Source organism: Lontra canadensis, unplaced genomic scaffold (genome assembly GCF_010015895.1).
Source record: "Lontra canadensis isolate GAN:19392208 unplaced genomic scaffold, GSC_riverotter_1.0 scaffold41, whole genome shotgun sequence".
NCBI lineage: Eukaryota > Metazoa > Chordata > Mammalia > Carnivora > Mustelidae > Lontra > Lontra canadensis.
Genome location: NW_022631035.1, coordinates 16,693,676 through 16,718,503, shown reverse-complemented (window position 1 = coordinate 16,718,503; position 24,828 = coordinate 16,693,676). Strand labels below are relative to the sequence as shown.

Below are 24,828 nucleotides of genomic sequence, written 5' to 3'. Positions count from 1 at the left end.
CAATGCCTCTCCCCACTTGAGACCCCCAAGCCCCTTCAGGGCCCAATCCTTCAGGCACTTTGAGCTAGGAATCAGGAACCTGAGGTTGAGGCTCAACAGCTATGGGACTTCAGACAGGTAAACCACCAGTCTGCACCTCAGTCTCCCCGCAAGAAAACTGTGCATGTTAAATCACACTATCTCTTAAAGTAACTCCCTTTCTGAGTGAAGAATCAGCTGGATCCATGAACACCCTGGTTCCTGCCCAATGTGATGAGTAGTGGGTGGAAAGGGGGATGGGGTGCAGCCGGGCACGGAGTCCAGGGAAGTTAGGATCAGAGTTTGATTTCAAAGCTGGCTGCCCACCACTCTGGGACCGTGCTCTGCCCGGAAGTCCTCGGGCTGGCTCTGAAGGGACTTTGCTTGGCGCTGCAGGCTGAGGCTTTGCCGGGGGCTCCAGCTCTCTCTTCAGCTTCCCCGTGGAGGAAGGAAGGAGTAGAAGAAGTCAAAAATTCTGTCCAAATGCAAGGGCTGCAGAAGTAAGTTTAAGGGACTGGAGGAGGTGGGAGCTGCTTCCCAGAGCTGGGGGTGGGGTAGGGAGATAGGGAGCCAAGTCTTCTGAAGACCCCAGGTCTGGAGCGAAGCTGACCCCTCCCCCGAGGGTCCGGCCGACAGGGGGGCGCTGGGCCTCCTCCACGCCCTGCTTGCTGTTTGCTTAGCGGCTCTCCCCGGCGGTAGTGCAATGCGCGCTCTGCTTTCCCCTCCACCGTGCTCAGATGCCAGCTAGTCCTGCAGGGCACGGCCGTCTCCCCTTCATCTTAGGGTTCCCGGGTTAAGCCCCTTGCCTGGACCAAATCGGGCAGGCGCTTAGTGTGGAATGAATGAATGAATGAATGAACGAACGGACGAGAGAGATTCGTCCCGCAGAGCTTCGCGTCTCTGCGCGCACCTGGCGTGTGGGTGCCAAAGGTGCTGAGGGTCGGATTCAACGCGGGGACCCCGCTGTAGGGGGCGCGGCGCGGACCTTCTTCTGGTCGGCTGCAGGGCGGGAACTGCCCAAACGCAGTTCCCAGCTTCACCCGGTTTCCGCGGCGCCTCTGCTCGCTCGGGGCTGCCCTATTCCCCAGTCTCCAATCGCCTCGCTCTCATAGGTTCACCTGAGCCCCCCCCAAGTTCCCCCAGACTCCTTGGACTCCCCAGGCCCCAACCTCAAGTCAGGCGGGAGGAGGGAGGCAGGAGGCGGGAGGCTGCCTCCTCTCCCGCCCCCGCCCCCCCCATCCCGTGCTGCGGCGGCCGCCACCGCTGCCAGTGCGTCCCGCCGACTGTCGCAAACCCGGGCGCAGGGAAAGGGGGTCAGCAAGGCTAGGGCGCGAGGAGCCAGCCCCGAAGGCCGGTGGCAGGGCGCGCGGGAGGCGAGGGGAGCGCGGAGAGGGGCGCGGCGCGGAGGAGGGACTGAAGGGGAGGGGAGAGGGGCGGGAGAGAGGGGAGGGGACGCTCGGCGAGGGGGCGGGGAGTCGAGGCGGGGAGCTGCGCGGACGGAGGGGGAGGCGGCGGGGACGCTAGGCGGCTGTCCGCCGGGCTGAGTCAGGAAACCGCGGCCGGACTTGCCCGGGCCCGGAAGAGCGGGAGCCCGCGGGGCCGGGCCGGGCTGCGGGGCCGGGGAGCGCAGAGCCGGGCACCTCGGAGCCGGGCAGCGACACGGGAGCCCGGCCGCCCAGCCCGCGTCGCCGCCCCAGCCCGCCACTGTCGGCCGGCCCCTCTGGGATGTCCGAGGGACCCAGGCGTCCGGGACGGTGATCGAGCGAGCCCGAGGATGGGACGGCGTCCGCAGCTGCGGCTCGTCAAGGTAAGAGCGAGCCGGTCAGCCCTCGAGCGCGGGCGCCCCCAGCCCCGTGCCAGCGCCGGACGCGGGTGGGCTGTGGGTGTGATGGGGGTCACTGGGGAGGGCTGCGCACGGGTCCCTCTCCCTGGACCTCTGGAGCCGGCGTGGCGGGGGCAGGGAGGACTCAAGTGAAAAAAAGACATCATTGTGGCGAAGCTGCTGGGATGTTGGCGGAGGAGGGGTCCGCCCACCCCGGCCACCGGCTCTGTGCGGAGAATCGCTTTAGGCTTTAAGAGTGAAAACTTGGTTCCACCGCCCACCCCAACCCCCCCAGATGCAGACCCCGACCCCGGGACAGGCGACTCTGGAGGTGGGCTCCCCACCGGCCTCACACCCTCTCACCAGCTCCCCCACTCCGCCCGCCCCCGCCCGGTTCTTGGGAGCTCCTTCCTGCCCCTTCCCCTGCTCGGAAAGCTGCGAGTCCGGGGAGACAAATGTCCCCCAGGTCTCGCAGCCTTTGATCAACATCGCAATCTCCGGGGAGGAGACGGTGCATCCGGCGGCGCCCAGAGCCCTGCGTGGCGGCCGGCGGGCGGGAGCCCAGCGCTAGCTGCCCGAGCCTTTGCACTCGCGAGTCGCTGCGCTGCGCGGGCGGCTGCGCCTGCTTCTCCCGCTCCGGGTCTGGCGACGCGATTCCGGCGCCGGGAGTTTAGAAAAAGTCGCCAGACCGCCCGTCCAGCGTTTGCCGGCTGAAGTTCGGGGGCGACCGGGAGTGCCCGCCGGCTGCGTCCGCCGGGGAAAGGCCAGGGGGGTGTCGTCAGTCCGGCCCGCGGGTGGTGACAGCCGCCACTTCCAGTGCCGAGCGCTTCCCAAAGCGGTTCGGCTCGCCGGGTGTAGGCGCGTCAGCAGCAGCCAGAGGGAGATGAGAGGTGGATGGGCCTGGGCACCGCTGCCCCAGAGCCCTGCTCTCGCCGGAGGATCCGGACTCCGCAGGGTCGGTGTGGACCGCCTGGGCTACAAACACAGACCACACCAGCTTGACTGGGTTCAGGGCGTTTAAAAGCGATTACATTAGGAAGAATTGAATTGACTTGGGGGAGGGGTGCGAATTTCATTTTTCCTTCGGTTATTAAACCAACTGTGCGTATACTGGCTCACAGTGGTTTGACTTAAACCACCTGAATTTTGAAAAATGTTAAAAGCTCCCGGTTGGTCAGTGGAGATCTCAGCAGTGACTAAAGCTTTCTCCATCCTCTCTCCCTCCCTTCCCAAATATTTATAAGTGGTGTTTTAAAAACGACCGAGGGTTGGTCTGATTGAACCCATATCCCCTCCCCCACCCATTAACTGAGGACTAAGGGTGAACCCAGAGATTATTTTCTGGGTGACCAGGACATGGAGGAGGGAGGGAGGAAGAAAAACATCCAGGGAGGTTGAATAGATGGTATTGAATGAGAATATTTTCCGAAAGGCTAGTGTGTACCCAACCTTGTTCTGAATTCACTCATCAGTTAGACTGAATTGGATCTTTTAAATGGATTCAAGGAATCGAACTGTAGGTTTTGGGTTTGTTTTTTGTTCTTCTTCTTTTTTTTTTTTAAGTTTACGTGGTAATACGTAAATGTTCTTTCTCTGGCCTTTCTTAGAATCCTGTGCAATTCTCTGCTTAGAATTGTCATATTTTTCTACATGAAAAAACGAATTTTTTTTCTGTTGTTATGTGTGTGTTTTTCCTTCTAGATGGTGACATGTGTGTTTCTCCTACTAGATGGTGAGGTGTGTGCCCTTTATGTCTGGCCTAATGAACTCATTAGGCGTTTAATAAATACAGAATGAGTGAGAGGCAGTGAATGAAGGGACAGTTCATGCTGGTTTCAATTAAATAATTACTTTTTTTTTTCCTATTTATGTAGCATGTACAAGTTGCTGGGTGTTGTTTTACCTGCTTTGCAAATATTAAGTCACTTCGGCTTCCTAACAGCCCTAGGAAGTAGGGATTATTACTGAGGCACAGAGAGGCTAAGTAACTTGTTCCAGGTCACACAACCAGTGAGTGGAACCAGAATTCAAACCTAGGCACTGTTGTTCTAAGGTCTTGTTTATTAGCTTTGATCCGCGAATATTCACAGCCACTTAAGTCTCATCCTAGGCCTTTGCTGGATGAGAGCCCAGGTAGTTCTGTCTGTTTGAGTCTAGGGGAGTTAATCCAACATCCATCTCAGTCCTCAACAAGTCAGCCAGTGTTTGAAGAAGACTGCACTGGTTACAGGGGACTGGGGCCGGCGGGGTTGGCGGGGGTGCGGAGTGTAGATGTGAGTAAGTGACAGGTGAAATACTGTCTTTGCCCCAGGAGAGAGGACGCTTGAACACCTCTGGGTCACCCACCCACCAGCTGCAGCTGCTCTCAGGGAGACCCAATGGTGGGGTCCAGGTGGGCTGCAGGTGTGAGCGCGGAGAAGGCAAAGGCTGGTGGGATAGCAAAGGAGATTGGGTTCTGAAGCTGGCACTGGTTTTCTTGCTATTGTTCTCATCATAATGGCAATCTAGTAGGATCACAGAGTCTAGAAACCAGAGGGGACAATTATTACCCCTCACCCTCCTAACACGGCCACTGCCATCATTTTTGAGATAATCCCTTCGGCCCTTTCTCAAGTGCAGGTTTGGGTACCCTCGTGGCCATTGGGCACACCGTCATACTGCATCACAGCCCGAATCTGTCCTGGGTTATTCCTGAACCTCCAAAGGGAGCTTGTCAACAGCTGCTACTTCCTGCGAGTGAATATACTTTGGATCCTGTACTGGCGCACATTTGGACCATTTCCAAATTCTTTTTTGACAGATACGGTGGAGCCACTTTTTGACAGGAGCATTGGCAGGAGGGCAAAAAAGTGAGCCCAGAGTGGGGGGAGGTGCTCATGGGCCACCACAGACCAGGTACAGAATAGGAGAGCACAGCCGAAAGCCAGCCGAGGCCTTCCGGATTCTATATGAGTCTCTAAGGAGGGCGTCAGTCCAGTTCTCAAGGAGGGGACGGACCTGTGGAAAAGCAGGACACTGACCCAGAGCCTGTGAAGATCATCTCAAGTGGAAAATCCATTTCTCACCCTCTCTGACATTGGCTCCTCAGAGAGCATCAGCAGCCAGCAGGGTTCGGTAGCACAGATGAAGGAGTTTGGAGGGTCTACGGTGCCCCTTGGCGGCACCCCAAGCACCTATGCTGTGCTGAGCCCACGGGCCCAAACCCGGGCCGTAGTGTGGCCTGAGAAGAAGGCATTAGACGGGGCGCCTGGGTGGCTCAGTGGGTTAAAGCCTCTGCCTTCGGTTTGGGTCATGATCCCGGGGTCCTGGGATTGAGCCCCGCATCGGGCTCTCTGCTCGGCAGGGAGCCTGCTTTGCTTCCTCTCTCTCTCTGCCTGCCTCTCTGCCTACTTGTGGCCTCTGTCTATCAAATAAATAAATAAAATCTTAAAAAAAAAAAAAGAAGAAGGCATTAGGCACAGGGCTGATCATTTCTGCAGTTATTGGGGTGGAAAGGGCATCAGCCTGGGATTTGGCAAACCTGACTTGGGTCTCAGCTGTGCCTTTAATCAGCTGTGTGACTTAAGGCAGGTCACCTTCCCTCTCTGAGCTGTTTCTCTGTAAACAAGTGTATTGAATGACATTCCCATTCCCGGGTACCTTTCACATCTCCGTGAAAGATGTGTTTCTAAACACTCCTTAGGGCCATGAACTTCCGTGGAAAGACTGGGCTGTAGCAGATCTACTTTCCGGCGCTGTTCCTCCCCAGCTGTGGATCCTTGGTACTTGACACTTAGATTCAATACCCTGTCTGAGCTTGAGGATTTCCAGTTATTTATTTATTTATTTATTTATTTATTTATTGGTACAGCCTTTTTTTAAAAAAATAGATTTTATTTATTTATTTGATAGAGAGAGAGAGAGAGATGTCGAGAGAGGGAACTCAAGCAGGGTGGGTGAGAGAGGAAGAAGCAGGCTTCTGGCTGAGCCGGGAGCCTGAATGCATGGCTCAGTCCCAGGACCCTGGGATTATGACCCGAGTCTAAGGCAGAGGCTTAACGACGGAGTCCCCCAGGCGCCTCAGGTTATGAAATGAAGACCGTGCCCAACTCACAAGGCCCAGGTAAGGATGAGAGTGTTCATACACGGAAAGAACCCAAAATAAAGAACCCAAAAGAATCCAGCCACAGAGTTTGTTTTTAGAAAAAGTTGCAAAGTGACTGCTCTTGGACAAAATGGGATAATGCAGGAGAAACAACCAGAAAAAGCTCTTGGAGGCTCAGTATATAGCATTTTCGCATCTTTCACTTTTCACAGCACTGGACCTAAGAGTCCACTGCACGCCGTGGTCATTTCACGAAAGTTCGTCGATCAGACCGATGGCGTTACTGCTGCTTCTTCTGGTTTACTACTGTACTGTCAGAGTGGAGTGACTGCTGTTCCCACAAGACGCAGATGTCATGTCAAAGCCACCCTAGCAGAAAAGCCATCTCGGGGCGCCTGGGTGACTCAGTCGGTTAAGCCTCCGACTCTTTGATTTCAGCTCAGGTCATGGTCTCAGGGTCATGAGATGGGGCCCCATGGACTCTGCGCTGGGTGTAGGAGCCTACTTGGGATTGTCTCTCTTTCTCTTCCTCTGCCCCTCCTCTCTCTCTGTAAAAAAAAAAAAAAGGAACAGAAAAAGGGGGAAAAAAAAAAAAAGAAAAGCCACCTCTAATGCTCTGATGCAGAAGATTGGAACTGCCCCTTAAGCCCACTATTTTAAAAAGGGAGGAAGACAGGAAGGGAGGGAGGGAGGGAGGGAGGGAGGGAGGGAAGGAGGGAGGGAGGAAGACAGTAAGCAACAAACAGCCAGTGCAGTACCCCAATGATTTAGAGGATCCGTTAAGGGTAGAGCCTTGTCTGCTGAAGCTCTAGACCCTGTGCTGTGTCTGGAGGAGAGCTAGTTGGTAGCAGGTGACCTGGGCCTTTCTTGTTTCCTCCTCTGTGCAGAGAGGGATGGGGTGGTGATCTTTCCCAGCTCTGACTCTCCCCTAACCAAGCCTGGAATCAACAGAAGGAAGACTGAGCCCATTTTGGAGCTAAGACCAAATCTCAATTTTAGCTGCAGTTTCACATTCAAAGAATGAATTTGTTAATTACCAATGATCCCTGTTTACTAAGATTCTCTGAGTTCCTTTTCCAGTGCTTGCCTTCAGACTTGCCCTTGGCCAGCCAGCCCTCACTCTGCCTGATGTGGAGGTCAGCGTCTTTTTGTACAGGTGGGAACATCAGGTGAAGAAGCAGGTGTGGCCTCTACGCAAGTCAGGTTATCACTCTGAACCTCGGTTTCTTCATCTGTAAAAAGGGAGAAAATAGTACCTACTTTATGGGATTTATCATAATGATTTCATGAGCTGTCAGGTGTGAAATTAAGCACAATGGCACAGTGTCTGGCTTAATAAATAATTAGTTAGAGTAGTCACTTGATAAATCTTACAAATTTTATCAATCCAAAGCAGACCCTCAAAAGATGGGGTAAGTGAATGGAAGGTGGAGGAAGGAATTCTTGGCAATGGAGAATCTCCTCCTGCCTGGGGAGTCCTTGTCACGGTCCCTGGGGAGAAGGGATGGGGTCACCTGCTGTCAGCTAATGCCAAGGTCAAAGGACAGAAGTGCCTGCAGTTGACCCTCTGAACATCTGTCATGTGAAAACAATTGATAATAAAAGTGAGACATGTAGGAAGGATAATACAAAATGATTAACTCACTGATGCAAACAATTATTTTGAAAACAACTAGCTGGAGTGCTTTTTTTTTAAAGATTTTTTTTATTGATTTCTTTGACAGACAAAGATCACAGGTAGGCAGAGAGGGAGGCAGAGAGAGAGGAGGAAGCAGGCCTCCCGCTGAGCAGAGAGCCCGATGTGGGGCTTGATCCCAGGACCCTGAGACCATGACCTGAAGGCAGAGGCTTTAACCCACTGAGCCACCCAGGCACTGAGATAACAACTAGCTAGAGTGCTTTAAGCAACAGAGTCTTCACCATTCCTTTCCGGAGTAAGCCCTGTCTGCTTTGGCAAAATGGAGGAGGCCAGTTGGTGGGGAGGAGGGAGGAAGACTTGGGGAGCGTGGTCATAAACTTCCTTCTCTGTGAAATGGCCACATCGAGATGCATTTCTGGGAGACAGGTCCCATGTACACAGAACTGCCGATTCAAATGTTCTTGCAAAATGCTTTCTTTGGCCAACTGTCTACACAGCGGCCATGAAACTGTTTCAGGGACAAATGAAGATACTTGGGAGGACTCTGCCTGCCCTATACACACAGGTATCCCACCCCAGCCCTGCTGGGCCCTTGGTGGGGGGCAGCCCCAGTGAGGTGCCTTAAGGAGGGGTTCTTGGGGTAGGCACCTGCCCCCCTCCACCTGCCCATCTTTATCCAACCTCCAGCCAGTCTGGCCGTGAGCCGGAGCGCCTAGGTCAGAGTCCAGGACAGAAACTGGCCAGACTGGTCCAGCTGCTTCCATTGCTTTGTTCTAGGCTGTCACACAACAATTTGGAGTTTTAACAGGCAGTCGGGCTATGGAGAGGCACAGGGGGGGCCTTTGGGAGGATGCACTGCTCTGTGTGCCTGGCAGGTACCTGGAGCCCAAGAGCCGAGAAGCAAGCCTAGCCGGGGTGATGGGCTAGGGAGAGAGAGGGCTGTGACATTTCATTTAAACGGCGGGGACTCCACCCTGGGGATCCATGTTTCCCCAACGTCCTTGGCAGAGTGTGGAAAGGGCTCATGGTTTCCACAAGTGCAAGCCCTGGCACATGGGGTCAGAGCTGGGTAGGGAGCGGGAAGGAAGCCAAGGACGCAAGACTGGACTCTGCAGCCTGGGGGAAGAGACTGGGGTGGGGGCAGGGGACTCCCCTGGGGGAGGGTTGAGGGAGAGCCCTGAGCTGGCTAAGCACCATCCTCAGGGCTCCAGGCACCCCCCTCCCCACCACAATCCCACTAACAGAAGCAAAGGCCCAGCAGGCCATGGGCCTGCTCAAGGTGGACGATTTTATTATGATACAAGATGTGGATGTGCAGACCAGCAGCGATGAGTCAGACAGAGAGACAGAAACTAAAGTCGACGCAGAGGTGGGTACCACTGGCTAAAGTTGGCATGAGAGAGGGAGAGATCAGGACAGAAGAAAGCGTGGTGGACAGAGGAGGGAGTAAGGGAGAGAGAGAGGGAGACAGAAAGAGGTGTAGTAAGAGAAAAGACCTGAGTGCCCTTTTTGGTCGGTTTGCTTTGTACTTCTGTACCCCCAGCATCCAAGAGAATGCGTGCCCCTGCTTCTGAGGCCAGAGACAGCATTTTCCCTCTTAATTTCTTCTAAGACTTATCACCCCCTCATTCCTACCCTTCTGCCTGGTGCCTTCCTCAGCTGTCAGGAGTACCTGGGAGAGCAGGGCTGGGCTGAGGCTATGAAGGCCACAGATGAGTGCACAGAAAGGACACTCCCAGCCTCCTGCTGCCCCCCCGGGGACTGAGTTCCCCTCCCCAAGTTCAGAGGGAACAGAGCCTGCTGCCTTTGTGGTCCTGAATGACCCCCAGCATGCAGTCTGTCTCTTTCACACACACACACACACACACACACACACAGGGATTCCAGGGAGTGAACCACTAGCGTTTATAACAGTGTGACCCCACCCGCTCCCCCTCAGATGGTCACCACCCCATCTTCCCTAAGCGAGGCTGGTGTGTGGCATCCCCCTGCCTGAGGCCAGGGCTGGAAGACAGATGCCCAGAGGAGCCGCTGGGCACTCAGGGGCTGTGGGCTCAGCTGTGGGAGTGGACAGCAGGGTGGGCTATCTCCATGGTCACTCCCTGGGCCACACAGGCCTGGCTGGGAGGCCGAGAGCCTCGCCCCTTGGAGGGAGGCCTGTGTCCTGGGCTTGGTCTAACCCCCTGCCCTTCTCCCTTCCTCCTGCCTTTTTCTCCAACCAGCTTCTCTTGTCCAGATGTGCCATTTACTGAGCTGCCTCTGTGTCAGAACCCCACTCACGACCTACTGAGTCCTCCTGTCCCATTCTAGATGTGAAAGAATCAGACACTCTGGGCTTCCATTGGTGCTCTGGCCCTCCGCCTCAGTCAGACTGTTCTCCTGTGACCTCCTCTGCACCCCCCAGAATACTCCTTTCTAATAGCTGCCTAGCCTTTGGCCATGCTGTTGCTCCTCGTGGGGCTTCTGCCCTCCAGTCTGCACCAGTCCTGTCATGTCCACCAAAGTCTTCCTGAACTATCCCTACCCCCTCTTCCAGGAAGCCCTCCAGTGGTTGTTCCTGTGCTTGCTCTGTCTCCTCCGTCACGTGAACCTCTAGCTCAGGGTGGGCTCTCAAACAACAGGGGATCCTCTAGTTCTTTGGTGTGTCCCCCCCCACGGGATGCTCGAAACATTGGCTAACCAGACCCCACAAGGACCCCTAGTCACTCTCTTCCCCTGAGCCCTTGCTCCCACCGTAGACTCTGAGCTCCACCAAGGCCGGGAGGAGTCCCTTAAATACACACACACATACAAAGGTCCCCAGAACCCAGTCCAGTGCTCACACCCGCACACAGCCCCCAGATACGGAACTCAGGGGAGGGCGTCTCCCGGTTCCTGCTCCCTGCTGCGTGTTTGCTGTGTGCAGAGGTGCTATGGCGACAGGAGACACAGAAATGACAAGCTACACAGATAGTTCCTCTGCCTCTGCGTGCGGATTTATGAGTCCAGGGCTATGATGCGGGCGTCACACTTAGTAACGTTGAGCAATTCCAGCCCTGCCCGTGTCCCACCCCCATCCCCATAGCACCGTGGACATTTGTCTACGTGTGAAAACAAGGGCAGCATTTGGCTTCCTGAGGGATTCTGGGCAAGGTTGGTGGGAGATGTTGTTGAAGGGAGAATTGGAGCTGGGGTGACAGAGGGGCAAGATGCTTCTCAGAACCTGGGGTCTTCGGAGAGCAGGGCACTGTGGTCCCCAGGCAGAGGCCGGGGAGGAGGCATGGTGGCAGCCTGGGTTTCCCTCTGCAAGACTGCCCTGGTTTTGCTGGGAACGCAGCATAGAGTAGCCAGGCAAGACAGAGGTGGGCAGAGGACACCGGAGGAAAGGAGTGGGCCAGTTCTTGGCTCCCTAGGGGGGATTCTGTCTTTCAATCCACAACGAGACCCCCAGTTCCTTATGGGAGGGCTTGGGGCCGCCTCTGGTGTTTTTCTCTCCATTTTGTGGGACCCTAATGGTTTTGTTGTTAATGCTGCCGCCAGGCTGTGAAATACAGGGTCCGTGCACCGTGGCAGGGCACATGTGCAACCCTGAGAAGTCGAGCACCCCCCGCCCCAGGAAGGAGCGCTCTCCCTAACGCTGAGGGGGCAGGTGCCTGGGGTCCGATCCAGTTCTGCCATGTCCCGGCTGGGTAACCTTAAGCAAGTCAGGCGACCTCACCAGGCTTGGTCCTCCTCTGGACCATGATGGAAAATAAAGGAGGACATGCTATGTGGGGAGAAGCCCGCCCCCAATAAAACTCACTGAGTGAGACCTGCTGCTTTTACTGGGGGGCCCCACCCCTCCCCTCTGCTGCCCTGGACACTGGCCCCAACCATGGAGCCTCCTTCATGGGGCCTCCCTGATAAGTCAGCCACAGTCTGCTCTCCTCCAGCTAAGGCAGGGCTTCTCACACAGGCTGTGGGGAGGGACCGCATGGATTTTTCCAGAATGAGGCAGACGGTTGTGCAGCCTGTACCACACACCCACCCTGGAGAGGTGGACGACATCTGAGTTGATCTAACCCTGTTCAGTGAGATGCCTCTATTGACAACACGGGGGGGATGTCTGAGCGAGGACAATTCGCTTCGGTGTCTCCAAATGCTTACTCTCGGCGACAAATGGTTTGCAGTGCAGCAGACATCCTGACTACCCTTTGAGTACCCGGTGGTCTAAAACCCTCCTTTGGAGCCAGGATTGATGGCCCAGAATCCCTGGTTCACTTTTCATGGGATCCTGGCTGCCGGCCATGCGTGTGCCTCCTGCCATCAGGACCCATCGACACAGTGGCTCTTTCTGGCCACGGAGGTTGGGGACCTGACGCAGGAAGAGCTTATAGCCAGGAGGGCGGAAACGTTTGGTTTCCTCGGAGCCCTTACCCCTGGCAATTCTGGGTGGGCCCCCTCCCCCACTGGTTCTCACCCATCAACCTGCACCTTGTCACTGCGGTGGGGAGTGGCGGGGAGACTCATGACCTTCCATGGTCGCTGTGCTCTGGTGAGACAAGGGAAACCTTTCCTCTGCGGGGGTCTCACCACAAAGCTCACGGAAATCAGCCCCCGTGGGTTCTAGCCCGTGGCTTCGGGCTTACCCGAGATAAGGGAGCCCGACTTCTCAGTGCTTTGCCTCCCATCTCCAAGGTGCTGGCCCTGGACACAGGCTGCCCGGGAGCCTCGGGTGGGTGAGCCCAGCCTGCTGGCTTTGAGGAAGAGGGGGGCCATGCGTGCTTTTTCCGTGCTGCTCGTTTCCCTGCATCGGCTGCACCCACAGGCAGGCACCTTCTTGCTTCATCCCTGCCTCTCCTGCTTCATCCCTGCATCTCTCCCACACATTCCTCAGTTCCCCTGCTTTCAGCCAGAGGCTAGGAGGTAGGTAAGTGACTGGTCTGAGGTCCCACAGGGCATGTGCTGGAGGGAGTGACTTGCCCTCTATGTGTCCTACAGACCTGTCTCCCTTGTTCCCCCATTCTTTCCAGGGTCCCCCACCTGCTCTTCCCCCTCCCAGCTTCCATGATGGGCTGGCAGGTGCGTGTCTTCAGATCTGGGAGGAAGCCACAAACTGCTCTAGCGCAGGGTTTCCGGGTCTCAGCACGACTGACGCTTGGGGCTAGGTCCTTATTCGCTGCGGGGGCTGTCCTGTGCACGGGAGCCTCTAGGCCTCTAGCCACTAAATGCCAGTGGCACTCCTCCAGTTGCAGCGACGTGACGTGTTTCATGGGGGACAAAGCTACCCCCAGTTGAGAACCACTGGGTTCTTTTGGGTAACCTCAGTTCTGGCAGCTCTGCAGAACCATGGGAGATCATTAAAAACTAGAGTTTCCCCTCAGGCCTGCTGGACCTCTGTCTCTGGGGTGAAGCCTGAGAAACAGAATTCTCTATCTTCCAGAAGCCAAGAACTCTCTGGAAACTTCTGATTTCGCTGAATTCAGTTCTTTTGCAGGCAAAAAACCAGGGCCATTGCCTATCTTATGGACGATTGTATTATTATTCCTGATCTCTACCCTAAATCACCCTCCTCGGTGGGGCTCTGTGGCCCAAGAAGCCCCTTGAAAGCAACACCTCACAGCCTTGGAAGGCAGTTGCTTCTCTGGAAAAAAAGAGCATCAAAACCTTTAGCAGTTTTCTAATTGAACCTGATCTCCACCCAGTCAGACGATTGCACTCTGCCCTCCTGGCCCTCTCCACACCCCTTTTAAGATGCGGCTTCTTAAAGGACATCCCTTTTCTGCTGACACTGAAATCCTCCTCACTTCACACTTGTCAGAGAGTGGCTAAGCTGAGAACCCAGCTGATAGTGACACCTGCATAGCTGGTGTCTTCGCACACTGTCCCCAACACCTCAGCTCTGTCACCTACAGTAGCAGATGCCTCTCCCACGCCCTAGGGGACGGTTTCCCAGGGGCTGTCACAGCTCCTAGGAGCAAGGGGCTGGATCAGGGTCTGGGCCTGGCTCCACTCCTCTCCAAGAACTAAACTCAGCCCTTCCTGATGTCGCCTGACAGTGTCTGATGGGTGTCTACCCACCACCCCTGCCCCAGTTCCCAGGGCCAGCTCCTGGGGATCCTGGCTGTAGCCCAGAGCTAGACATCAAGTGACAAAGGAAACCTGTATCTCCTCATTGGGATGGTCTATGCTGAGGGGCGGGGTGTAGGAAGGGAGGTGGGACAGGCAGGGAAACAGGCCATCCCACCCAGGGGTACAATCCCCGTGCTGGAACCTGGCTCCCGTGCCAGGTCCTCTAAATACCGTGGTAAGCGACCTTGAGCAGGTTACCCTCCCTGTGTGCATCGGTTTGTCCTCTGTGCAGTGGGATGAGAGTAAAGGCTCCAACTTCTTGGGGTTGAGCAGAATTAAATAAGAAAAATCAGGGTCTGGCACTGGTACAAGCCTTCAGCAAAAGCTGGAATTTAGAGAAAGGCAGGCAGGAAGGTAGGGAGGGAGAAAGAGAGGGAGGGAAGAAAAGGGGAGAAGTTAAGACCAGAGGAGAGAGGAAGGTAGGTGGGAGGCAGGCAGGGAGGCTGAGAAGGGGTGAGCTCTGAGAAAATACTGATGAGTGAACCTGAGGGGGAACCCTATGAAGAGGGGGAGAGAATGAATGCCTGAGAAGCAGAAAAGGAGAGCAGACCTGGCTGGGAGGTCAGCAGGGCTCCAGGCACTGCCCATCCCCCTCCACCATTCCCTGTACCTCCACGGAGAGACGCACTCCACGTCCGCAGGTGGCTGGTGGCTCCTGGGGACAGAGCAGTGGTGGAAAGTGGGTGCGCGTGCCCTGGGTGGGCAGGGGACCTGTCAGGGGGCGCTTCCGGAGAGGAGGGCCAAGTCGGGAAGGAAGCCACTTGATCCCGGAGTAGAATAAGAGTTCTCATTGCCACTTGTCACCTGCTTACCCTGTGTTCGGCCCCATGCTGTTTTATTTTTATTTTTTATTTTGTTACAATTTAATGTTTATTTAAATTCAATTAATTAACATATGGTGTATTATTAGTTTCAGAGGTAGAGTTCAGGGATTCCTCAGTTGTCTGGAAAACCCAGTGCTCATCGCATCACGTGCCCGTGCTGTTTTAAGTGCACTGAGTTGTTGACGGTCTTCAAGAGCTTTAGAGTGTAACTTTCATCCCTATTAGCCCCATTTACAGATGGGGAAACTGAGGCTTAGAGAAGTTAAGTCGCCTGAGGTCACACTGGTAGGAAGGGGCAGTTAAATGTTCCCAATGCAGATTTCCCGGGCCCCCGAGTTAGAGGTCTGGTTTCTACTCTCCTGTGTATCTTGGAGGCGGAGCACATCCAGACCTGGAAAGGAGTGTAGGGAACACACTCCTCATTTTACAGAGGAGGAAACTGAAGCAGAAAAGAGTGTGAAGGAGTGACTTGCCTGTGAAGCAAGTTTGCCAGGGTCAGAATAGGATCTCAGCCCCACACTTCCAACCCCCCTAATGCTTTTCCCTTCAGCACACCCCTCTAAGGAACTAGGAACGAGCCTCCAAGAGAGCTCCTGGTGGATGGAAGCAAAGAGATGCAGGAAAACACGGGGACTCTGGGGAATCGGAATTGTCCCAGTGGGAATTGCAAGGGGACTCCATGGTGAAAGGTGGCAGAGAGTAGAGACCTACTTGTTCATTCGTTCAATTGATCATTTATTCATTCAGGTGTAGTGGGACCTACTTTGCATCAGGCCCCACTAAGGGCCCAAAGGCAGCCAAACACAGAGCCCGCTCTCAGGGAGCTTAGAGCTCAAGGGATGGTAGGTCTGGGATCCTTGGAGGGGGTCTGCGGGAACGCAGAGCTGGGGTCTTACAGGTCCTCACTGCCCTGGGCTGGGTCAAGCAGGCACCCACCGCACTTTGGCTGTGCTGAGGGGCCTCATTAGGGGAGCAGAGGAGGGACGAGCTGCCTGGGGCCTCAGGGAGAAGGGGTAGAGGCGAGGAAAACCCCGGCGAGCACCCCCCTCCTCCCTGATCTGTAGGCAGGAGACTTTCCAGTTTTTCCTCTCTGCACAACAGCAATTTAAGTTAATTAAATGTAACAATAAATTATTTCTCATCTGCCTAGAATAATCCTTCACTGCTCACCCACTTTGGGGGAAAAGCACGGGCTCTTTGCCTTGAGATGGGAACAGGCTGTGGCTGTCCTAGAAAGAGGCTGTCGGGGGAGGATCTGGCCTGGGCAGGATGGGAAAGGGAGGCTGCCCAGGGCACAAAGGTCCTGGGCAGTCAAGAGGGCCGAGAAAGGGCACGCGGCTTTGCTGTCCTTTGTTCCAAGTCTACTTTACCCCGACTAGTCTTCAGAGCACCTCCGTGTGGATCAGGAAACACACTGTGGTGGGTCTCCATTCTCCTGGGGCACAGCCAGTAACCCTCGCCTCTGGTGACCTATCTGCTTGGCACCTCTGTGTGCCACCGCTGCATGGGAGCCCTGCCTCTCCCCTGTGCCATCATTCCGTATGTGCCCTGTAGGCACAGACAGGTTTCTGAAGCATTTGGTTGGGCATATGTCTCATTTCTATAAACCAGATCCTAGGATTTAAAAAAAATATTTACTTATTTATGGGGGGGGATGCACTTGTAAGTGGGGGGAGGGGCAGAGATAGTGAATCTCCAGTGGACTCCCTGCTGAGCACGGAGCCCAACATGAGGCTCGATCTCATGACCCTGAGACCGTGACCTGAGCCAAAATCAGGAGCTGGATGCTCAACCGGCTGTGCCACCCAGGTGCCCCCAGATCCTAGTTTTTAAATGCAACAGGGGCGTCAGCTTTTAGAGAAATCCTGACTTACGACCCCTCCTCTTTTTCATATTTAGATTTTCTTCTCTTGGCTTTGCTTAGAACAGACTGCACCTTGCAAACCATATATCCGATAAGGGGTTAATATTTAAACTATATAAGGAACACATACAACTCAATAGCAAAAATCCCCCAAATAATCCAATTAAAAATGGAGAAAGGAGCCAAACTATGGAAAGAACCTAGATGTCCATCAACAGACGAATGGATAAAGAAGATGTGGGATATATACACAATGGAATACTATGCAGCCATCAAAAGAAATGAAATCTTGCCATTTGCGACGACGTGGATGGAACTAGAGGGTATCATGCTTAGCGAAATAAGTCAATCGGAGAAAGACAACTATTATATGATCTCCCTGATATGAGGGAGAGGAGATGCAACATGGGGGGTTAAGGGGGTAGGAGAAGAGTAAATGAAGCAAGATGGGATTGGGAGGGAGACAAACCATAAGTGACTCTTAATCTCACAAAACAAACTGAGGGTTGCTGGGGGGAGGGGGGTTGGGAGAGGGGGGTGGGGTTATGGACATTGGGGAGGGTATGTGCTATGGTGAGTGCTGTGAAGTGTGTAAACCTGGCGATTCACAGACCTGTACCCCTGGGGAAAAAAATATATGTTTATAAAAAATAAAATTTAAAAAAAAAAAGAAATCCAAAAAAAAAAAAAATGGAGAAAGGACCTGAATAGGCATTTTTCCAAAGAAGATGGCCGACAGGTACATGAAAAAGGTGCTTACTCATTATCAGGGAAAAGCAAATCAAAACGGCAGAGAAATATCACCTGTTAGAATGGCGAGTATCAAAAAGATAGGAGGGAACGCCTGAGTGGGTCAGTTGGTTGGGCGGCTGCCTTCCGCTCGGGTCATGGTCCCGGCATCCTGGTATCGAGTCCCTTGTCCGGCTCCTTGCTCAGCAGGAAGCCTGCTTCTCCCTATATCTCTGCCTGCCACTCTGTCTACCTGTGCTCACTCTCTCTGACAAAAAAAAAAAAAAAAAAAAAGATAGGGGCACCCAGGTGGCTCAGTCAGTGAAGCATTCAGCTCTTGAGCTCAGCTCAGGTCTTGATCTCAGGGTTGTGAGTTCAAGACCTGCGCTGGGCTTAAAAAGAACGACGACGACAACAACAACAAGGACAAAACCCAAAAGGCAAGAGGTAACAAGCACTGGTGAGGTTGTGGAGAAAAGGGAATCCCTGTGCTCTGCTGGTGGGAATGCACATTGGTACCGCTACTCTGGAAACAGCAAATAATTAAACATAGAAATTTTACATGAGCTAGTCATTGCACTTTCTGGGTATATGTCTAAAGGCAATGAAATCACCATCTCGAAGGGATATGTGCACCCCCATGTTCACAGCAGCGTCATTTACAAGAGTAGAGACATGGAAACAGCCCAGGGGTCCGTTGAACAAATGGCTACAGACATGATCCTAGCGAGGCACATAGATGACACTGTGGGAACCCTACCCTAGATCAACTCTCTCGATAACCAAGGAAGATTCGGAGGCCCAGAGTGATCGGGTTGTGGTAGTGACCCCATGGACACCTGCGAAAAACTTTAAATTTCAGAAGTCATCTCTCTCTGTCTTTTCCCCAGGTGGCTCATGTCCCTACGGTGCAGGTAGGAGAGATCTCATCACCCAGAGGGCCCAGGCGACTCACCCAAAGTCACAAATCAGTGGCAGGAGAAGACAGAACTCAGCAGTAGCTGGAGGGATCTTGCTGAGGGTTTACGCTGAATGTGGCTGTGGCTGTGTCCTTCCCCCACCCCCTCCACCCTGCCCCCCCCAAGAGAGATTTTCCTGGGGCCTGGGAGGAGGAGGCGGGGGGAGTTTCTCCCAAGCCTGGCACCAGAGGTAGTCATGCCAGGGGAAGGAAGGCAGGCCCTTCTCCTTGCTCATCCTGAACTTTCAGAGGAGCGGAGGTAGCCCCCAGTGCCTCCAGGCCATCCTTCTCCTCCCTCCCCAGTGGCCCTTAAAGGACCCTCCCTAAAAGGTTAATTACCCAATCATCCCATCAAAGGAAATTGCACTTTTGTGCCTTAAGGAGCGGACTGAGCTTCAACGTAGTTATTTATGGCCTCTAATAAGCATTTTCTGGGTGTGATTAACCTTTATGCCAGAGTCACACTGGGAATCGGGATGGCAGCTTCAATTCCAGCCATCGTGCTGGCCTGCAGGGGGCTGGGCCTGGGGGGGGGGGGGGGCGGGAGGGAGCAGCTGTCAGACTCTGACCCCCACTCTCCCTCTCTGAGAGCCCCTGCACCCTTCCCTTCCCTCTGTCCACCCTTTCTTTCCACGCCTGCCCTGATCTGGGCCATCCCCCTTCTTCCAGCCTCCATCTGCTTGAAAGTCTGCCCTCTGGCTCCTAGTCCCCACCCAGCTGCTAAAAACAGCTCTGTGACCTTGGGCACCTCAACTAAAACCCCTCTAAAATAGGGAGCATGAGACCTGCCGCATCTGCTTTGCACAGAGCCATCCGTGTCAGGGACCCACTGGGTCCTTGAACAGTCATTTTCTGTGATGCTGGAATCGAGCAGCCGCACACCCTTGGCCTTCTCAGATTTTGCGCTCAAGGTTTGGCTCTGGGGAGTGGAGAGATTTGTCACTGAGGCACAGGCTTTGTTTGGGGCCTTGGGGCCACGGGCTGGCACACATAAGTGAGGCGTCAGCTTTGCCAGCTTCCGCTTCCTAGGGCCGTTTTTGTCTTCTCTACCAGCTGGAGGGGAATGGTAAACCTCACATAGTCCTGAAAACTTGGTTGTCAGAAACGGCTCTGAAAGGAGAGCCAGGAGCTGGAGTTAATGACCGCGGGGAGGAGCCAGCGGAGCAGCCCAAGGAAGTGGTGGTTCCTAGGCCCAAACCAGCTTAGGTTTGCTTTGAGAGAGGATGACATGTCCGATGTGATGGAGGCCCAGGCCTCTGATGTGGCCGCATCCACCATAAGCTCTGGCCGTCTACTTTGGGTGCAAGAGCTCCCTGAGCTGTGGAGAAAGCTCTGCGCCCTCCGGGGGGAAAATGGTTGTCATTATGCACCACATGCTGCTTTCCTTACAGGCTTTTGTGTGTTTGTGGACCCAGATCAAGAACCCTCAGCCTTAGAAGGAAACAAACAATAACTTGGAAAGTGTTCGGTAGAGAGGAAGTATACAGGAACATTCCAGACTTTTCCTGGAAGTGTGATTCAAGAATAAGCCAGAAGCCTTTGCAAGTCCTTCCACAGAGCAAGACATGGTACAGATACTGATTGTATATAGAACTGAGCTTTCCTGAGAGGAGAGGTTGGTTCAGGAATTTGAAGAAGCATTTTCCTTGGCACAGTGCAAACCCTGTTGATAGAGAATGACTTTGTGAACCATCACATGTGCGATGTCAAGGTCAAGGTTACAGGCAGCCAGCCAGGACAGACAGGCTTGCCATTTGCCCTTTGCATGGCGTTTGGTCCGGTTTCATGATGAATCTGGATTTCCTCTGCTCCTCTGCAAACCCTAGGACATTAAGGCAGGAAGCGAAGATCTTCTGGCCTGTGTCTTTGCCAGTAATCAGAACTGAGGGGAGGCAGTGCTTTGTACTGAGACGGGTTCATGCTCCGTCTGTGAGCATCGTGAGCTCCTGGGTCTGTGGCCACGTGCATGGGAGCCTGGGTCCATTGACGCCGTGACCGTGTTACTTTGCTCTGGAGTGTTGGGGGGATCTGCTGCCAAGGTGCGGGGCCGGGGGTGGGGGTGGCCTCCAGAACTGGCTTTTGAGGACTGCAGGGCTGACTGGGTGAGGGGGTGGGCCAGGAGGGGGCGCAGGGGGGGCAAAGAACCACAAAGGCAAAGGTGAGGGGGCACCCGCCCCATCTGGCGGCTGGACATTGATAAGTAATTCAGTGTGGATAGAACGCATGTGCTTTCAAGGGGGATTTGAAAGACCAAGACGCAAAGCACAAAGCCAGGTTTCAGGATTAGAAGAATGGTGGAATGTCGGGGGTGGGGGGCTGATATTTTCAAATAGAGCATTTCCGGTTTCTTTCGTTGGTCTGTGACCATTGGCTCTGGGAGCTCCGCTTCCATTCTGTGTGTGTCTGTGTGTTGGGAGGTGGCAAAGGCAGTGGTGGGGGGACCAGCTGGGGCAGGGATTCCTAACCCCCTTCTAGAAGGGGCCTCTGGCCATCCCAGCAGAGCAGTCCCTCTCTGGGCACAGCACAGAGCCCTGTGGTGAGCTGAGCCATGCAGGTTTGCCAGCAAGGACACACTCTGCTTAACTAGCAAGAGCTGTTGGCTAGTCTAGCGGCTTCCTCCTCTCTCTCTCCTGCGTTTTCATTTGGAAAATGAGGGTAAAGATAGTTCTCCATCTCTCTGGGGACTGCGAAGTTTAATTACTGATTAATAAAGTGTTGGAAGTTCCTTGGGGCCAGAGAGATGAATGGGTTTGTTCTAATCACTTGCAAGTCCCAGGAACGAGTTAACTGAGTGTCCCGAGTGCTGGGCAGAGAGCGGGGATACAGGGCTGGGGATATGTTTCTTAGACTGGAGTTTGGCCCAGTCAGAGCAGAAAGACTCCTACGATGTGACAGGAGTGTACTAGCAAGGGAATAGAACAAAACCCACGAAGGACTCAGGCGTGTGCTGAGGGGACGTGTGGGTGAATCATTTGGGTCAGGGGGTGTTTCTTGCAGGAGGCAGGGTGTGGGATGGACTCTGACCAGAGGGGGGCGCACTTGATTCCATCTTGGAATAGAAGGTGGGAAAGAAGGGAGTAGAGCCTGTAGAGCAGAAGGGGCAGCTACTGGGGAAGGTGGGTGGCACTGATGGGGAGGAGCAGGGTAGGAGAGGAGATCCTTGGCAGGTGAGCAAGGAAAGCTCATCTCTGGGAAAGGGCAAGTCAGGCTGCTTCTAAGGACTGGGAGAAGGTCCTAAGGACCGGAAAGGATGAGTGGGGAGAAGTCCAAGTGAGGGGAGGACATAGACATCGGGAATGGTGGGATGGGGATGTCCAGTTTGGGGAGAGCAGGGGAGGGTTGGGGCTAGCATGAGGCAAGTGAGGCATTCTCCTCAAGCACAAAATTTGAAGGTGTCCAAAATCTCATAATGAAGACAAATGATATGCTAATATCATTCCTGATTATTCCTTTTACTCCAAGCTCCAGTAGGCCCAGCACTATTACAGAGCCTGTCTTTCTTAAGAAGTTTTTGAGATTTTGTTCATCATGGAATTTTTTTGCATTAATTTAGAGTTTTAAAAAATGTTGCATTAAAATATTATGTGTCTTTTTGGCACCCCTTGAAAATTTGGACCCAAGGTGGGTGCCTCGCTTTCCTCGCCCTGTTCCCAGAGGGCTGTACACCAAGGCTGTGTGCTGTTCTAACACAGAGACCTGCTGGCCATGGGACCAGCCCCTAGGTCTCTCCCCATCTTAGTTCCCCTCTGGGCAATGGCTAAGACAGTGTCTAGATCTACCTGTCTGTTTCCGAAGTTCTGTAGAGACGTTTGCGGACTGTGTGGAAATGGACTGGGGCTGAGATATCATCACCGGGGGGCCTAGGAGAGGGCGTCAGGGAGGAGACCCCGGAAGAAAGAGCAGGGAGCAGGGTGGTCAGATGGAGAGCCACCTCCCGTGAGGCTCCCTGCCTTGGGACCCCGGTCAGGCAGACAAGGCTGTGCTGGTCATCAGCACCCACGCCCCAACAAACGGAAGGAGGGGCTCGTTACAATGCCCACTCCGTACCCCAGCCCCCCCACATGCTTCTTATCCTCTTGAACCTCAAATCCCAGGGGAGACCATTGCCTTGCCTCTGACCTATGACTAAATAAAAACCTGTGGAGTGCCCTTTGTAGACCTGAAACACAGGGCGGTCCATGAAGGTAGTCAGCGAATTTGAGCTCCATGCTTGTCCTTGCAGGTCATGCTGTGCTACGGCAAAGGACTCCTACAATAGTGCATCAGGGGAACCTGGGAGGGAGGACTGTTTCCAAGTGAGGAAATAAGGTCCAGAGAGGTCAAGTAACCTGCCTCCAGCAACACAGTGAAACCAGGCCTGGATGCCAGGGCTCTTTGGACTCTAAATCCGTATGTGTGTGGTGGAAGGTGACCTCAAGGGAGGGGGACACAGTGATTGTGTGAGGGTGTTAGTTGAAGGGGACCCTGTCACTCTCCTCCCACGTGGGCTGAAATTCTGGAATCAGAGTAACATGGAACCCCTGGGAAGTTATAGGGCAAAGTTCTCCTTGGAATAGGGCAGGCATCTTTCCAGAGACATGTACCCCTTCAGCACTGTGGGCCTCTGTTTCTCATCTGGAAACACAGACAGCCACCTCAGCCCCCGGGACAAGTAAGACACGTGACAGATAGAAAAGGCTTTGTGAAGGATGAGGCCAAATTTGCAGGGACTGGTGATTAGCTGGGTGGGAATGGGAGTCCTCTGAGCACAGCCTCAGCCTTCCTCAGGCGCAGCCTCCACGAAGACCCAGCCCTCAGGAACCAGGTTCACCATCATCCCAGGAATCTAGGCTCCTACTGTTGTTACCCACTTCCCTTCCAAGCCCTTCTAGAGCAGGGCAGCTCCAGACCTTCCAGACACAGAGGACATGGGGGTAGGGGGAGGGCAAGCTGGGGTGAGCAGGAAGCGAGGGGAAGCAGGAAGTTCCCCGCATGGTCTAACCAAGTCCCTTGCCTCTCTGTGTCCACAGGCCCTGCTCCTGCTGGGGCTGAACCCAATCTCCGCCTCCTTCCAGGACCAGCACTGCGAGAGCCTATCCCTGGTCAGCAACGTCTCTGGTGAGTCTCCCTCCCCTTGTCATGCAAGATTCCAGGTCTCCACAGCCCCATCCTCTGCACACAGAGCCTTGCCCCAAGAAAGGAAGAGTAGAGAGATTTCCCTTCCCAAACCCCATGCAGCTCATCACCTCTCTGTAGAGAACTGTGCTCAGGAGGGTCCTGAAGTTGGTGGGAAGGAGAGCTGCTGTGAGGTCCCAGCATCAGCCGTGGGGCGGGCAATGGGGGAGTCACCCCAGCACTTGCTGTGAGAACCAATGGAGCCAAGGGCTGGGCTGTGACTCGGGCCTCCATGGTGGGGAAGGGGGGCTGCTGTCCTCTGCTGCCAGAAACCCGTCCGGTGCTAACTCCACATCCGGCGCCCTTAGAAGTACTAGAGAGATAGTAACCCAATTTTCATTTACACCTAGGGAAACCAAGGCACAGAGGAAAAAACTAGTAAGTCCCAGAGCCAAGGTTGGAGCCGAGGCAGCCTGGCTTTATACCTGCTCTGTAGAAAATATGGCATAACTACAAATATTACTCCTAACTTGTACAAGCACGCCATTTGCAAAGTCCTTTTGTAGAATTATCTTTCTTCTCATGAGAGTTTAAGACTCAGTGTCTGTACAGGTGAGGAAACTGAGGCATGGGAGAGTCAGGCCTGTGACATCCAAGGCCGGGTCTTTTCTGACTTTTCAGGGTGTGGACCCTGAACCCTTGCCCTGGCCACTTGAAGCAGGGCTCCTGGGAAGGCTGCGGCCCAGCCAAGGGCCCAGCGCTGGAAGGTCTTCAGGAGGCTCGCTTTCGGTGACTCGGTTTCCTCTTCAGGCCTCTCTTTGATTCAATCCAACTCGTGCATTGAGCACTGTTGTGACTGGGCCCCCCGGAAGGCATGAGGGGGACAAAGAGGGGCTCACTATCTGGTCCGGAGTCAAACCCACAAACACGTGCCCTGGGAAACCGAGCACCAGGCGCATGATGACAGAGAGGGGGCCACAGGGCGCCCGCAGGGAAGCAGAAGGCATGAGCTTCTGAGCCTGGGCCTCAGGGCAGCTGCTGCCTGGCCTACTGGGCCTTCACTGTGGGAAGAGCCTGGGGGAGCGGAAAAGCCCCAGATTTGGAGAAGGACAACCGGGTCCCATGCTCACCATGGCGCTGTCTTGTCCTTCTGCCCTAGGGGCCCCCTTTAGCAGCCCCAGGGATGAGCAGGCCTTTGACCCCCTTGAGTCTGACTTTGTCCAAGCTATAAAGTTGGGGGAGGGGTGGCGCCTGCCACAAGGATCTGTAACAACTAAATGGACTGAGTTTTGTGGCCATCTTTTACAGACTGTAGAGAGCCATGCCACTGATGAGCACCGTGTATGATTGCTGGTAACATCAGCAGGCTTTCCAAAGTGCGAACTGTATACAGCTGCAGTGAGGGGAAAGCATTTGCCATGAATGGCTCATTACACTAGAGGTGGCGGGGAGGATAGATCAGCGGGGGTATGAATCCAGGAAGGCTTCCTGAAGGAGTCACTTTCACAGTGAGTCTCTGAGAGACTCTGAGTACGAACCAGCAGCGAAGAGCCAGTGCTAGAGCTGACCCAAGACCAGCAGGTGGGTTTGGTGGAATGGCAGGGGAAGAGTGAGGAGGGAAGAACAGTAAGCCTGGGGAGGTTACTGGGAGCCTGGAACAGCAGGCTGTGAAGTTGGCTAAGCCAGGCCATGGGGAATAGGAAAAT

General features: G+C 54.3%; 1 protein-coding gene across 3 annotated transcripts in view; it reads left to right on the top strand.

Annotated features, from left to right (window-relative positions):
- Positions 1-1,515: 1,515 nt before the first annotated feature.
- CRHR1 (corticotropin releasing hormone receptor 1) overlaps positions 1,516-24,828 on the top strand; it is a 47,994-nt gene continuing 24,681 nt past the window's right edge. For all 3 annotated transcript variants that reach the window (XM_032870950.1, XM_032870952.1, XM_032870951.1), the window contains exons 1-2: positions 1,516-1,825; positions 23,038-23,125. In XM_032870950.1, coding sequence (XP_032726841.1) covers positions 1,793-1,825; positions 23,038-23,125 — 121 coding nt within the window. In that variant the 5' untranslated portion in view covers positions 1,516-1,792. The remainder of the gene's footprint in view (positions 1,826-23,037; positions 23,126-24,828) is intronic.